Source organism: Oryzias melastigma, linkage group LG15, assembly GCF_002922805.2.
Source record: "Oryzias melastigma strain HK-1 linkage group LG15, ASM292280v2, whole genome shotgun sequence".
NCBI lineage: Eukaryota > Metazoa > Chordata > Actinopteri > Beloniformes > Adrianichthyidae > Oryzias > Oryzias melastigma.
In genome coordinates, this window is record NC_050526.1 from 5,109,529 (window position 1) to 5,124,659 (window position 15,131).

Here is a 15,131-nt window from a genome sequence, read left to right on the forward strand (position 1 = left end):
GTTTTTTTTATTTCAAGGAAGCAGCCATTCTGAAATAAATAGAGAAAAAGGCCTTCCACTCCCCCTAGTGGAATGATGATGAACTACAACTATAACTGCATTTTCAAGAATTTTCATAAATTAACAACAACAGAGGAGTTATTCTTACCACAAAGTTTTGGAAAATAGGCAAAACCTTTCCTGCCAAAAGTGTTTTTTTTTTTCATGGAAGCAGCCACTTTGAAAGGAGCAGAAAAATACCTTCCACTGCCCCTAGTGGAAGGATGATGAACTACAGGGCAAATCATGGACCAAGTTATAGCCAAAAGGTTTGGATCATTCCAATCAAAATAAAGTTCTGAGAAAAGCCTGTACCAAATATGATATGGATAATTATAGGATTAAAATTATTTTAAGTTGAACTAAGAATTCTTATTTTTCAAATGAAGGATTACAAGTCATGTTTTGGTTCATACCAAAGCTGAACAAAGAGTGTGGACCTCCAGCATCACTCGAGGCATTACGAGTTCCTAACACCACGGCTTGTTTGGCCGTTTAAAAGCTCAATGAAGAGATCAATGGCGAAACTCAATTAAGACACTAAGAACATCACTCACCTCTCTGCCACTTTGGACATTTTCAGTCGATGTCGGTCTAATTGTAATTGCCAAAAGGTGATCTGAAACAAATATTATAGACAATAAGAATCAAGTGTGAAAGCTTAGCTTGAAAAAGCTCTCTCCGACCTGTTGCTGCAGTTCTTCTTCTGTTGGCTGCTTGGCCTCGGGAGCGGGGGTGTGCGTCGGGCTGTGGGTGCGGATGTCATTCTGCAGCCCGTACACGGACTAAACAATTAAGAACATTGAGGCCGAAGCACAAATTACCTCACAGTGGCAGACGAATGATGATCATCAGAATGAAGAATCAGAAAAGGAACTCAGAAATGTTTGGTACCTTTCTGGTTTTGTGTGGATTTTTCATTCTGGAGGACTTCTTTATGTCGACTTCTGTCGTGTTCACACATCCAGGCTTCAGGAGGAAGAACAGTTCCAGTCAGAAGAGAAAATGGATCCGTTTTATTGGCAAATTTTCCCCAAATATTCCCAAACAAATATTGCTTATTTTTAAAAAGTGACATTTGTTCCCCAAAAAATGAATGAAAGAGGAGATATCAGCTGATTGAACAAGCGGTCTAATCTAGGTTTGGTCTAGGAGAAAAAGAGCTAAGTAGCTCGATAGCGTAACTGTGAAATCTGAATTAATATTGATTATGTTTCTCCAAGGACGCATAAATTAAACTTGTTATTTTCCAATTAAGCGCTGAGCGGCGGCTTTGGGAGAAACACAGCGGTGGAGAACCTTTAACCTCCAGGGGAAAATAAATGCTAATGCTGCGCAAGTGTTTGGGAACAAGGTAAAGAGCAGAGCTGGAGCCGATGTGTTGTGACAGTTATTGATGTGGCATTTCATGTGGAGGCAAACACACAAAAGAGGTTTGTATGGAGCTATGTTGGAGCCAATATTATTTGAAACCCAAATAAAAAAAAATTGAAAGAAATGTTGGTGTTTGGGGAAAAAAAGGTAAAATGTCCAAAATCTTTTGCTTTTTTAAAATAAATTTAATTATTTTCAGCTTCAAATGTTGGATTTTTTATGTTTTAAAACTCAAAATTTCAAATTAAAAACTTTTTTTCAGTTTCAAATCTTTTTCCACTTTCAACTCTTTTTTTTTAAAATCTTAAAATGTCCGTTTTTAAACTTTTGGCTCCAACGTGGCGCGTTGGGGCGGGGCTAACACAAAGGACCAATCACAATCGATGAGACAATTTGTTATATTTGAGTTTAAAATAATATTGGGCCCAATTTAGCTCCATAGTTTGGCAAAGCATTTGTGTCTTTACAATTTCAAACATTCAAACAGCATATTTAAATCTAAAAGAGGATTAAATAATTGAAAATTATATTTATATAGTATGTTTACCTAATTATTATAGGTAAATGGTGTCCTTTAATCAGTGCTTTCAGTTTGTAAAAACAAGTCAAATTTAACCCAAGGTTTTAGCTTTTGGAACACAACAACTAAACATAGTCACAAAAAAAATGTAATTAAGGTCGCCATAGTTTGGAATCATGTCTTTAGTTTGCCAATGAGGATCCAGAGGAGTCATGTGACAAAGTCATGTGGTCAGATGAGACCAAAATAGAACTTTTTGGTCTTAATTCTAGTCATTCGGAGGAAGAAGAATGATGAGTACTAATCTAGGAAGACCAACCCTACTTATGAAGCATGGGGGTGGTAGCATCATGCTATAGGGTGTTTTTCTGCACACGGCACAGAATCACTGCACTTCCTTCCATCAACGCTAAATCTTTGTAAGGAGCTCAAACTTTATGTTTCTCATAAAAAACCTGAGTGATCTAGAGGAGATCTATGAGGAGGAGTGGGCCAAAATCCTTCCAGCAGTTGGAGCAAATCTGGTGAAAAACTACAAAAAATGTTTGACCTGGGTAATATTTTTAAAAATAATGCAACATGATTTACAGATTTTTTTAGAGTAAAGTAAAAGCTGCTTAATATTTTACATTTAATATGAAATTGAACAAGGGCTGCACGGTGGCGCAGTGGTTAGCGCTCTCGCCTCACAGCGAGAAGGCCCCGGTTCAAATCCCGGCTGGGACCTTTCTGTGTGGAGTTTGCATGTTCTCCCTGTGCATGCGTGGGTTTTCACCGGGGACTCCGGCTTCCTCCCACCGTCCAAAAACATGCTTCATAGGTTAATTGGTGACTCTAAATTGCCCCTAGGTGTGAATGTGAGAGTGAATGTGTGTGTGATTGAGGCCCTGCGACAGACTGGCGACCTGTCCAGGGTGTACCCCGCCTTCGCCCATCAGTAGCCGGGATAGGCTCCGGCACCCCCGCGACCCCGAAAGGGAAGAAGCGGTCAAGAAGATGGATGGATGGATGGATGGATGAAATTGAACAATTTCGTGAAGCTGATTACAATAAGAACGATTCCACAAAAGATACAAAAGCATCTGCAAAATGATTCCAATAAGGAACCACAGTGGAGATGAATGACAACATAATCAATCTCGTCACTCACCACTGGTCTGTGCACGTCCCAGAATGCTCTTTCCTGACTGTCAAGAATCTTCCTCTCAATTTTATCCCTCTTCTTGTCCACTCTGGGGGGAAAAAAAAAAAAAAAAGCCATGAAATTTTCTGATGTTGCCTCATCTAACCCTCATTAGCTCCGCTGTATGTTTAATTCATCTGTGGACATGTATGCTGGTAGTTACACGAAGGTTTAATCGAATTGAAAGCGTGGGAGGAGGCTGCAGAAACTTACTTTGCTTGTGCTTCTGCTTGCATAAAAATGAACTCCCATTTCCTGGCGAAAGCTCTCTGTAGCCTTGCTAAGCTCTCCTGCAAGTAAAACAACAAAAACAATAAAAGCTTTTTCCAGATCTGGGTTATTTATGCTGTGACTGGATAACATCTTTAATCATCCCTGCTCAGAAGCAAACAGGAAAATCCCTCAGAAAAAAGTAGCCTACTGCTTCATTTAATAGCTTTTCTCATCTAATAGTGAAATAAAGCGACATTTTTCAGAAGATTCACAAACCAATCTGTGGAGGCCGGTGACACCGCCGGCCCTCTTTGACTTACCGCTTCATAATCCGCCAGCTCCAGACGTGCTTTGTTTTGCATTGTTCGTTTGCAGAGGTAAACAGCTGAAAGGGAGGCAGGCGGAGAGACGGTTAATAAAAACGGGGACTGGATCTCCGCCTTTTAACGCTCTTAAGTGGCCCTGCATTTATTCATTTAATCCTCTCAACATTTAAACCGCTCTGCAAACGATAAAGGTCGTCCGGCGTGCGCGGCGCCGACGCATCTGTTTCTGACTTTTGATGTCTTCCCGTTGCTGTAATCACCCCTTCATGTCTTTGTTAACTGACCGTAATGTGGGAGCTTCATTAAGCCATTAGGCTGTTTTCATTACGGGGCATTATTCACAGGAAACGGTTGCCCCTACACGCTAACCTCCCCGAACGCTTCCAGGATTATTCCCGCGGTGAGCGTTGGCCCTTTATTACTCGTCTGCAACAAATGAAAGACCTGCTCGGTTTGTCTGTGCACCAAACCTCCTGAAAGCTTTATCTCCTCACAGGAGAAAGGAAAACTGGCTCAGCATTAAAACGCTCAGCCGACAGAAACACATCCCTGTTATGCTTCACGGTTATCGGACCGCATCAGTCAGGCTCACCGAGGCGCGGGCATCTGACCTGAGCTGTAAACGTCATATATGATCATGTGAATGCAGAGTTATTGTAGATTATTATCGCATATTTAAACATTCAGAATTCTGAATTAACGCAAAAAGCATCTTTTTCTTTTAGTTTCTGACATTTCGGTTCAAATCAGTCAATGTTTTTTTTTTTTTTGGGAACGTCTTTTATGGGGTCAAATCTGGATCAGTTTAAAGGGAACGAAAAACTAGACTGAAAATGTGAAAAAAGGGATTGTAAATTTGAAAAAGAAAATGTGAGAATTTGAAAGCAGTTTTAAACTCGAAAATACATTTTGAAAACTTGAAGGAATTACTTAAAATAAAATAAAAATTGAACATTTGGAAAAAATAATATTGAAAACTTGAAGAAATATTGAAAATTTGAAAAAATATTGATAATTTGAAAAACATGGATTATATATTTGGAGAAAAAAGAAAATTTAAAGCAGTTTTAAACTCGAAAGTACATTTCGAAAACTTAAAGGAATTACTTAAAACAAAATAAAAATTGAACATTTGGAAAAAATAATATTCAAAAGTTGAAAAAATATTAAAAATGTGAAAAAATATTTATAATTCGAAAAACACAAATTGTATTTTTGCAGCCCAGTCTCAGTAAAATGCGTACATATGCCACGATTTGAGAAATACCGTGTATAATATACGCCAAAACCGTATTTTGCGTGCATATAATACGCGCGGTCCTAAACGTGTCAAAGTCTGTTTTCCAGGTTTGACACGCCCCCTGGTGGAGCCGTGAGCATCACAGACAGCCCCACAAACGAACAATTTGCTTTTCTAACCCTAACCATAATCGTAATCCTAACCTTAACCAGGAACGACGTCATTTAGAAAAGAGCCGGAGGATTTCTGATCACGTGACCAAAACGAAACCTAAAAACTCGTGTATATTGTACGCCGGCGCAACCCATTCTCGACCATTGCGTATCATATGCACGCAAAAACCGTGTTTGCCGTATATTATACACGGTATTTCAGAGTGCAAAGTCGTGGAATATGTACGCATTTTACTGCGACTGTGTTGATATTTAAAAAAAAAGAAAATTTGAAGCAGTTTTAAACTAAAAAATACATTTTGAAAACTTGAAGGAATTACTTAAAATAAAATAAAAATTGAACATTTGGAAAAAATAATATTGAAAACTTGAAAAAATATAGAAAATTTGAAAAACACGGATTGTATATTTGAAAAAAAAGAAAATTTGAAGCAGTTTTAAACTCAAAAATACATTCTGAAAACTTGAAGGAATTATTAAAAATAAAAAATATTATAAAATTGAACATTTGAAAAAATAATATTGAAAACTTGACAAAAAATAGAAAATCTGAAAAACAAACAAAAAAAATTGAAATGTTGATAGCAGTTTAAAACTCAAATACATTTTGAAAACTGAAAGGAATTATTGAAAATTAGAAACAATAAAATTAAATATTTAAAATAATAATATCGAAAACGTGAAAAAATACTGAAAATTAAAAAAATGTAAATTTGAAACTTGAAAATGACAAACTAAAAAAAACAAAATGTATAATTTATAAAAAATAATGTTTATTTGTAATTTCAACGTAACTTTTTTTTCTTTGTTTTTCATTCTTTGTTTCTTTTAGTTTTCTGTTTTCAGTTTTAATTCTGATTTTCGAGTTTTCGCTGCTGATCCTCGTTTCACATGGGGGCGGGGCTTTGAGCTCATTGGCTACTGGGACTTGTTCTCCAGGGGGCGACAGATTCTCCATTTTCTACACTTTTCTCACACACACATGATAATTTTTTACACTTTTCTCTCATTTTTTCACTTTCACAGTTCTAACTTTCATAGGAAAATAAGTCTAACATTAGGATGAAAACAAAGATCTAATCACGACGGGGAAGATTTATGTCTCCCTGCTGAGCTACATTTGTCCCGTCTGCGTGAAAAACGGCACGGAGGTGATGGATTGACGAGATCAAAACCAAGTTTTGTGGAAGAAAATCCACCAAAGCAAGACCGTGAAAGGTGCACTGCGATATTAGAGAGGTAAAACTTCACAGTCGTGATACTGCTCTCCCTAACTCTTAGGGGATCATGGGAAACAAGTCCTGGTAGCCAATGAGCTCAAAGCCCCGCCCCCATGTAAAATTAAGACCAGCTGAGCAGCGAAAACTCAAAAACTCTGAAATTAAACCGAAAACAGAAAACTGTAAACAAAGAGGGAAATACGATAAAAACGTTTCAAATTTACATTTTTTTTATTTCAATATTTTTTTCAAGTTATCATTATGTTTTCCTGAGCTTAAAACTGCTGTCAATTTTTATTTTTTTTCAAATTTACAATCCCTGTTCCTCACATTTTGAATCTGTTTTTTCTCTCACTTTAAGCAGATCCTGATTTAAACCATCGTCATCACCCTCAAAATACCTACTTATCAAAATATAAACAGCGAAGCAACACAACCAACACAATTTCTTTAAAAAAATGTCACATCAAATTTGAAAAAAGATAACTGTAGCGACACGAATGAGCGGAGCTCTCACCATAGTCTGTGTTTTCAGGTTCCCAGCAGTTTGATGGCCAGAAGTATGGCGTCTGTAAAGGAAAATAGGTCATCAAGAAACAGGGACCTCACAAACTACAACAACGACAAATCACATGATGGATCCAGTCAATGAGTGCACTGGCATGAGAGGTGGCGTCCACTCAGAGGGAAGCGTGTCACAATAACACACTTTGTTGTGCAGCTGGCTTGTGTTTAAAGGACGTAAGCTCCTTTCAGAGAGAGCTTAGAGCAGTCACCATCATGAACATTGACCCGACTTGGGCAGCGCTGAACGGGACAAATTTAGTTCACCTTATTATGTATAAAAGCTCAAATAAAGCCGGGAAACATGAGCTCGGTTTATTCCTGACAATAACATCCAGAGCATATAAAAGCGATTCTAAAGTTTTTATAGTTGTACAAATAGGAGCAGAAAAGTAAAAAAAAAAAGATAAAATTTAACTCTTTGTTTTCTTGTAATGACCTTGAAAAGTGTCTCTGTTTTAGGCTTTTCTACAATAGGCCATGTCACACTGCTGCTACGTACAATATACCCAGATTACACGGATTAATTTTGCTCAGACATAAATATATATGGAAAATTTAGAAAAGTTGTGGGCTACATCCGACTTCCCACCCTAATGCATAACTACCAAAAAACTATAAATCGCAGGACTACCTAGTGCCCTGTATTTTAAAAGCAATTCAGACACCATGCTCACTCTTTTTCTTTCTTTTTTTAAACGGCATATATGAAGTCACCAATTTCACAAAATGAAAATCATGTCAATTCAAACACTTTACAGTCTCTATTTGTGACTCCACTGTGTTCTAATGATGAAAACATGGGTGGTTTATTAAAAAAAAATTACATTTAAACATAAATATAGTGAGTAGTAAAGGAATTCTGACATAGGCGTGGTGTTTTACATGAAATTTTTCACAGATGTATTGGGAATTAACCACATTAAAACCCTGGAGAAAGTACAAATAAATCAGGTAAATAACACGTAAACCTGTTGAATTTCTTCACTTTGACATTCAGAGCAGAAGTCAGAATTCATATCATGTCAACATCCGCTGCTGACCCTCATAGACCGAGTCTGAAAACACAAATGTGTTGTGGAATGCCACAGATTTGTATAGGCGTATTGCAAAAATCTTGCACAATTGTGTAAGATTTACCTAATAATCTCAGCTAAACTATGTAAATATTTGTATAAATTGCGTATATCTCAATTGACCAAAAATATTAAACAGCTCAAAACCAGGATTCACGTAAAGACCCGCCCCTCGATGGACTTCTAAAGAAGTCAATAAAGAAGAAGAGACCCATATATCATGAAAGACTGAAATTATGCGTAGATTTTATGTAGCGGCAGTCTGACACGGCCTTTTGATTTGTGTGATAATGTAACATATGATGCAGTTTGGTAACATGTGAAAGTTTCAAAATGATAAAATAGACGTTTACAGTCTGAACATACAATATTAAAGACCTGCTCCAATGTAAATGTTGTTTTTACTATTTTTAACAAGTTCTTGTGGCATTTTTCTCATAGCGGAGGATGTATGTAAAGAAAATTAAGCTTGAAATTTGACATTTCTAAGTATTTCTTTATTCAAATCAATGTGAATCAGAAGCAGACGACAAAATGCTGTTTATCCTGTAGCTGTGACTTAAATGCTACAGTCGGCGGGCCACCTGCTCCTCAGTCTGCTAGATTTCCATTCATCTGTATGGAGAGAAAATAGACTCAACCCAAATAGTGCATGTGTAATTCTTGATTTGGGCGTAACTTTAGATGTGTGCATAACTTTAGATTTCTGTGTGCGTAATTCTTGATTTGTGTGTATTTTTTAATTTGTGTGAGGGTAATTCTAGATTTGTAATTCATAAAATACGCGCACAAATCTGAGGTCAGACTCTTTTCACATCTCCAAGATACAATCGCATTTAAATGTTGCACTGTCTTAAACAGATATGGCCAATAATTAATATAAAAAGTCTAAACATTAATTTTTAAAACACTAAAGTTTCTCTTTTCACAGCGCTCTCTCTAGGCTGGGCTTTCCCTGCTTCCCTTTGCCGTGGTGCTCTTCCCAGAGCAGGCGGTGCGAGGTCCTCTTTAACACCCAGAGAGTGGACAGAGTAGCCCGCTCCACTCCCTGGATGTGTAGAAAGACCTCGTGCCGCTTGCTCACGCTGCATAAGAGGAGAATTACACACAAACACACATAAATGGGGTTGAGTCTATTTTCTCTCCATACATCCACTTGCAGACAAATGGGTCCATGTACGTCTTTGTCTTCCTTGTGTTAAGTGGCATCTGGCTCAAAACTGCTGGATTGTTCGTCATTTTTGTTGCACAGTAATGTTACGATGGGGGCTGTAAGCAAAGGGATGATGGGAAGTGAGGGGAGGCTTACGCTTGTTTCACACCGAACATGGAGTGGAGTGCGCGGTATCCGCTTTCGCCTGCAATTCACACCAGACGCGCATTTTTCCGCAAGGGTCGACATGTGCTTCGACTAAAGCTTTTTTTGTTTGTTTTTTGCCATCATGGGTAAATTAATTATCTGAAATATTACCCCGTGTTTCTGCTAAAAAGAACTGCTTTGTGCCTCTCTCTTTTTATTTTTTTTACACCCCAAACCCAGCCCCATCCCCCGCTCTGGAGTTGACCCACTACACTGATCTGTGTGTTGTGATTGTGTGTTTATTTTCATCTCTACAGTCTGTTTAGATATGAAAAAATTATCGCATTTGTATTTTATTGTGAAATATTGGTTACATTTTGAAAATAAACCGGGTTCTCTCATGTATTTTGATGTAACTTCCTGCTAGAATTGGCGGTGATTGCTTGCGGGCGAAATAGATCAGACGCTAAGACAATCCATTTCACAGTGTGTGCCTTCCGCGGAGGATCGCGGGGCTCCGCGCCTGGTGTGAACCACAACATAGGTTGACAAGGGCGCCGAATGGAAGCGGTCTCTTCCGCGTCCATTGTGAATTAGGCGTACTCTGTCCTGCCTATTTTTTTTATATTTTGGCTAAAAACATCATAATTTCAAAAATATAATTATATATTATATATTATTATAATTATTATATTATAATTTTGATTATAATTATGTTTCATAATTATATATTGTATGTTATTATAATTATTATATTATATTATATTATATTATAATTATGTATTATAATCATAGATCGTATGTTATTAGAATTATTATATTATAATTATAATTATGTATTATAATTATATATTGTATGTTATTATAATTATTTTATTGTATTATAATTATAATTAGAAAAACATTGAGAACACTGAAAATAGATCAAAAGATGACTGGAGTGGGAGTTTTAACCCCTTTTCCTTCTTTCTTTTTTATTCTGTGTTAAAACGCTTACCTGAAACCTATAGAAAGTGCCGTCATCTTTTAGAGTGAGGACATGATCTGAAATGGGGAAGAAGTAACCGTGTGCAGCCATCAGCGTTCCTAGGTGAAGGGCCTCCACTGAGAAAAAACACAAACAGAAAGTCAATTTACACCCTGTTGTTGCAGAGCTCACTTGTACTCACAGCAGTTTATTTACAGAATTCTCAGCCTAACAATTCATATTTGTGTGTTTCAGATCCCTTCAAAGGCACTCCCGTTTGTCGCATTCATAATCCGGTTTAAAAGAGTTATGCTCACACCAATATAAATCTGTCTTAAAATGGGGATTTTTTTCTTTTCCTACTTCCTCATCGAACATCCAGATCCAGCTTTTGTGCCTTTGTCCTACCGGGAAGCGGTTCTGGGCTGAATAACCACCAGCCGTCCTCGGGATGTGAATTAGGAGCTGCGTCTTTACTCGTTCTGACACTGCTTTGACAGACAGATCGGCAGGTCTCCACTCCAACCAAGCAGTGCGGCGGGGAGTCTTGCTGATTAGCCCACCTTCAGCAGGAGAGGCGGAACTCATCAGTCAAATCACCTGGTGTTTTGCTTCGTTGGAGTGAAGCCCCGCTTCCCTCCGGCGCTCCACAGCACATGGCTGAATGTTACCGATTTAAAACCATCAGATAATGAAAACATGTCATCATCATCAGCTGCGAGTCTTATCCGCCACCAGTTAATCCCTGCTGTTCTGAACCTGGAAGTTCGACATCTATCGCTCATGTTTCCTTTTAATGTGTTGACAGTTCTCCGGTATTACTGACACATTTTGTTCATTAGGAGCTACCCAGGAAGCAGCCGATTTCCATGCAGCAGAATGCAGATGTTTTTCAGGGTTTCTTTCCTGCCAAGTAACAAATAGCAGAGCTGAAAAGCGCGCAGGTTAAAACGCTTTGCATAATCTACACGAGCAGGGAGTGCGATAACGGCGGCTCGTTTGACGCATACATAAAACATATCTCAGCTCTCACACATCCGTGTACACCTGCTGCATGTGACTGAGAGATAAATATAGCTTTCCCTTTTACCACCAAGGCGACAGTCGCAGCTCTGAGAGGTCACAATGCTACATTATGTGTGCACATCTGTGACTGGTCTGCATTTATTAATAAATAATGACTCATGCGTTATTTAGAAGCGTTTACTCATAAACACCCCCACCTCTCTCCAGCCAGTACATGTCTTAGAGCAATATTATCACTTACAGCTTAGATACTGCTTGAATATATTAAAATATATATATCTTTTTGTGTGTGTTGCTTCTTGAAATGACATTTAGAACTGCAAATAGCTGCATTATGTTTATCTATGTGCTGTTTGGCTTGACATATTTCTGTGTTTATCACAAGTTTATAATAATAAAAGTAAATGTTAAAACAATGTTTGGAGACTCATTTGCCATAGAAAAACATCTAAAAGTGTCACAAATCAAATCAAATTGGACCTAATACAGTCTAAAAAAAAATAAAACCCTCACATTAGTTAGTAGAAAATATTCCTTATATTTAGTGAAGAGTGGGTGTATTGTTTATAGTGAGTGTTATTTAAAGACCCACTAAAATGAAAATTGGGTTTTTTATGTTTTTAACATATTCTTGTAGCATTTTTATTATAATAAAGGACATATATAAAATAATTTAAGGTTCAAACTGTATTTCTGAGTATTTCTTTGTTCAAATCACTTTGGATCAGCAGCAGATGAAAACCAGCAGTTTAATAAAGCTTTTTGAAATGGGCGGACTAAAGGCTAGTCCAAATTCTCACCCTAATCCCTGACTAGTAAAAAACTATATAGTGCGGGACTGTCTAGTGCCCTCAGACATCAAGCTCACTACTTTTCTTTATTTTTCCTAAACGATGACATCAACGATTTCACAAGTGAAAACTGAATCAAAATGAACATTTCACGTCTATTTGTAACTCCAATGATGAAAATGTGGATGGTTTATTAAAAAAAATTGCATTTAAAAATTTTTTTTGCAAAAATTGATTGACTGCAATGCATTGTGGTCTATATCTACTAATGTAGAGAGCATCGATGCTAGTTTTTCGCAGAGACTTCTGGGAAGTTTCTAGACCACTTGATTTTGGAATCGTAGCGGACAGCACTACAATTACTAGTGCTACTACTACAGCATATACATATATACATATATATATATATATATATATGTGTGTGTACCGGTATATATAAATACATATGTATGTGTATATATATGTATACACATGTATATGTATATATATATATATATATATATGTGTGTGTGTATATATAAATACATATGTATGTGTATATATATATGTATACACATGTATATGTATATATATATATATATATATATATATATATATATATATATATATATATACATGTATATGTATAGATGCAACCATTCACTTTCTCTGTGATTTAATAGTGTAACACATGGTTTGGTTATTCGATATAGCATTATGGCATTCCAAATAGTTGTTACTATGCAGTTAAAAGAGATTTTTTATTTGTATTTTATTGTTCAGTTTTATTTTTTCCTTGAGTTTTTTCTTTGTATTGTTCTGAAAATCCTTTTTTAGGTGGATTTCTGGTCTGTGTCGGCTTCTGTTAATTGACACACCTGTGTCTCATTATCCAATCATGACCCGCTGAGATAATTGGTGCCTTTAGTTTACTTTTCTTAGTGATGTTGTATCGTGTGTGTGTGTACGTGTGCACGTGTGCATGTGTGCATGTGGGTGTGTTTAGATTAGCTCGGGTCCTGCTCTGTTATTTGATCTCACCAGGTTTGCAAATACAGCAGTTTCTGCTATTTTCGTTACTTGATCCCCTCTGTTGCAAAACCTCCATTACAATATGAAGGAATCTAAATGTTTACTAATATTATTACATTAAGATGTTATACATTTCAATATATAGTCCTTTAATGGATGAATCTTTTTTTCTGTCAGCAAAAAAGATGGAAAACTTCCTCATTTTAGTTTTTTACAGGATTAGCTGCTTTAGTGTGAAATTTACACAAAGCTTAGACACACACATTTTAGCTAATTAAAACCGTGTACCCTCATGCTGTCAGGGTAAAATAATTCTTGAATTCTTTTCAAACTGTTTTAGAAGGATAAAAGGTTTTTTGGAATTGATTTTTTATTATTTTCTTCAGTGTTTACTAGGACTGCCACGATTAGTTGACTAATATGGAGTCAGAGTGTGGTAAAGTTGAAAGTTATAATGGAATTATGCTAGCTTTTTGGATTATTTTAGCATTTATTAAGATTTTTTAATGCTATACTGGAGTTTAGCTAATATTTCAGCAACATGCTAGCTATTTTAGCAAATTTCACCATTTTTCAGTTTTTTAGGCTATTTTGGAATTTAGCAAATATTTTAGCTACATTCCAGCTATTTTTGGCTAACTTAGGCTTTTTTCAGTTTTTTAGGCTAATTTAGTATTTAACTAATATTATAGCTGGCTATCAGCTTCAGTGTTTTCAGCTATCAATTTCAGCATCTTCAGCTATCAACACTAGCATCTTCAGCAGCCAAATTCAGCTTACAGCATTCACACTAGCATTATAGCAGGTAATTCTATATATCTATGTTTTTGTTAAGGCTAATGATGGTTAAGATGCTTTACATCCAGTTTCTCCATGACCCGATTAGTCGCCTAATCAGAAAAAAATAATCGGTTATTAGTCGACTATTAAAATAATCGTTTGTGGCAGCACTAGTTTAAACAACAGATTAGCCTAAATATTTGATCTATCTTTTAAAATTAAGCACTCCTTCACTGTTCCATCAGCTACTATCACCTAAATAACAAACAAGTTAATAATTCTGGTTTTCAAACTCAAAAAATGACTGAGTCTGACATCTTTGACCAAGACTGCAACAGACTGGAACATTTCCAGTCCACATAAACATCCCAGAATGCATCCACAGCCACCCAAAAGAATTTTAGTGGCATTTCTGTCAGCTAATTAAATGCAAAAATAAATTAGAATATGAGTGGAGGCCTGGGGGATTTTCAAATGGTATGAAATTGAGTTAAACTGGGTTGTCTAAGTGTATTATCAGAGGCATTCGCGTTGCAAAACTCTCTTGATTATGAGCTCATCTGCCTTCATGAGACAAAAAAAGATGCTTGCTGCAGACCTCAGTGAATCACATTAATTGTATCTTTTCTGCATATCTATATGAAGTCTCTGTTGTTATATTATAGTTGCATAAAAAGCCCTTTACATCCACCAAACAATAACTTATTTTATTGAAATGTGTTGCCAACTTGCAGGAAATTATTGTTTTAATTAATTAATTATGTAAAATACATACAGTACATTAACTTTTTACTCAAATTTTTGTCAATTTATCGTTAAACTGACAATATTAAAGCTCTTTAAAAGGAACTGAAATTCTGAAGGTGGCCGAGACTCTGAATGTATTTCCATCCGCTCCACACAACTTTTCATGAAACATTTCCAGCTTACAAACAGGCAAAAGAGAAATGTTTGCATATAAATGAAGCAAAGCACAAAAAGAACCGAGGATTGATGATTTGCTAAAAAAATAAATAAATAAATAAATAAATAAAAGTGCAATTTTGAGGAAACCAACACATTCCAACAGAAGTTCTCAAAAGATGGTGTTTATTTTGCAAATATAATTATCAAATTAAATGTCAAATCAAGACTTTTTCATAGATATTTATTGGCCATAATTGCTGTTCTCTGTAGTGTAATATCTTCCATTTTTTTCTTGCTTCATTTTTTTTATTTATTTTTTCTCATTGTGCCACAAACTACATTCCAGTACGTTTTAATCTCTCATGGTGGCAAATTTCTGTCTCTTCTTTACTCTAACTCTTCGTACTCGTCTGTACTTTAGT

General features: G+C 36.2%; 1 protein-coding gene across 2 annotated transcripts in view; it reads right to left on the reverse strand.

The window, feature by feature from the left end:
- Positions 1–15,131, reverse strand: part of LOC112161778 (regulator of G-protein signaling 7) — an 84,621-nt gene that overhangs the window by 8,482 nt on the left and 61,008 nt on the right. For both annotated transcript variants that reach the window (XM_024297228.2, XM_036215677.1), the window contains exons 5-12: positions 10,226–10,332; positions 6,806–6,857; positions 3,650–3,714; positions 3,330–3,406; positions 3,084–3,165; positions 934–1,008; positions 726–824; positions 597–658 (exon numbers count right to left, since the gene is read on the reverse strand). In XM_024297228.2, the coding sequence (XP_024152996.1) occupies positions 597–658; positions 726–824; positions 934–1,008; positions 3,084–3,165; positions 3,330–3,406; positions 3,650–3,714; positions 6,806–6,857; positions 10,226–10,332 (619 nt within the window). The remainder of the gene's footprint in view (positions 1–596; positions 659–725; positions 825–933; positions 1,009–3,083; positions 3,166–3,329; positions 3,407–3,649; positions 3,715–6,805; positions 6,858–10,225; positions 10,333–15,131) is intronic.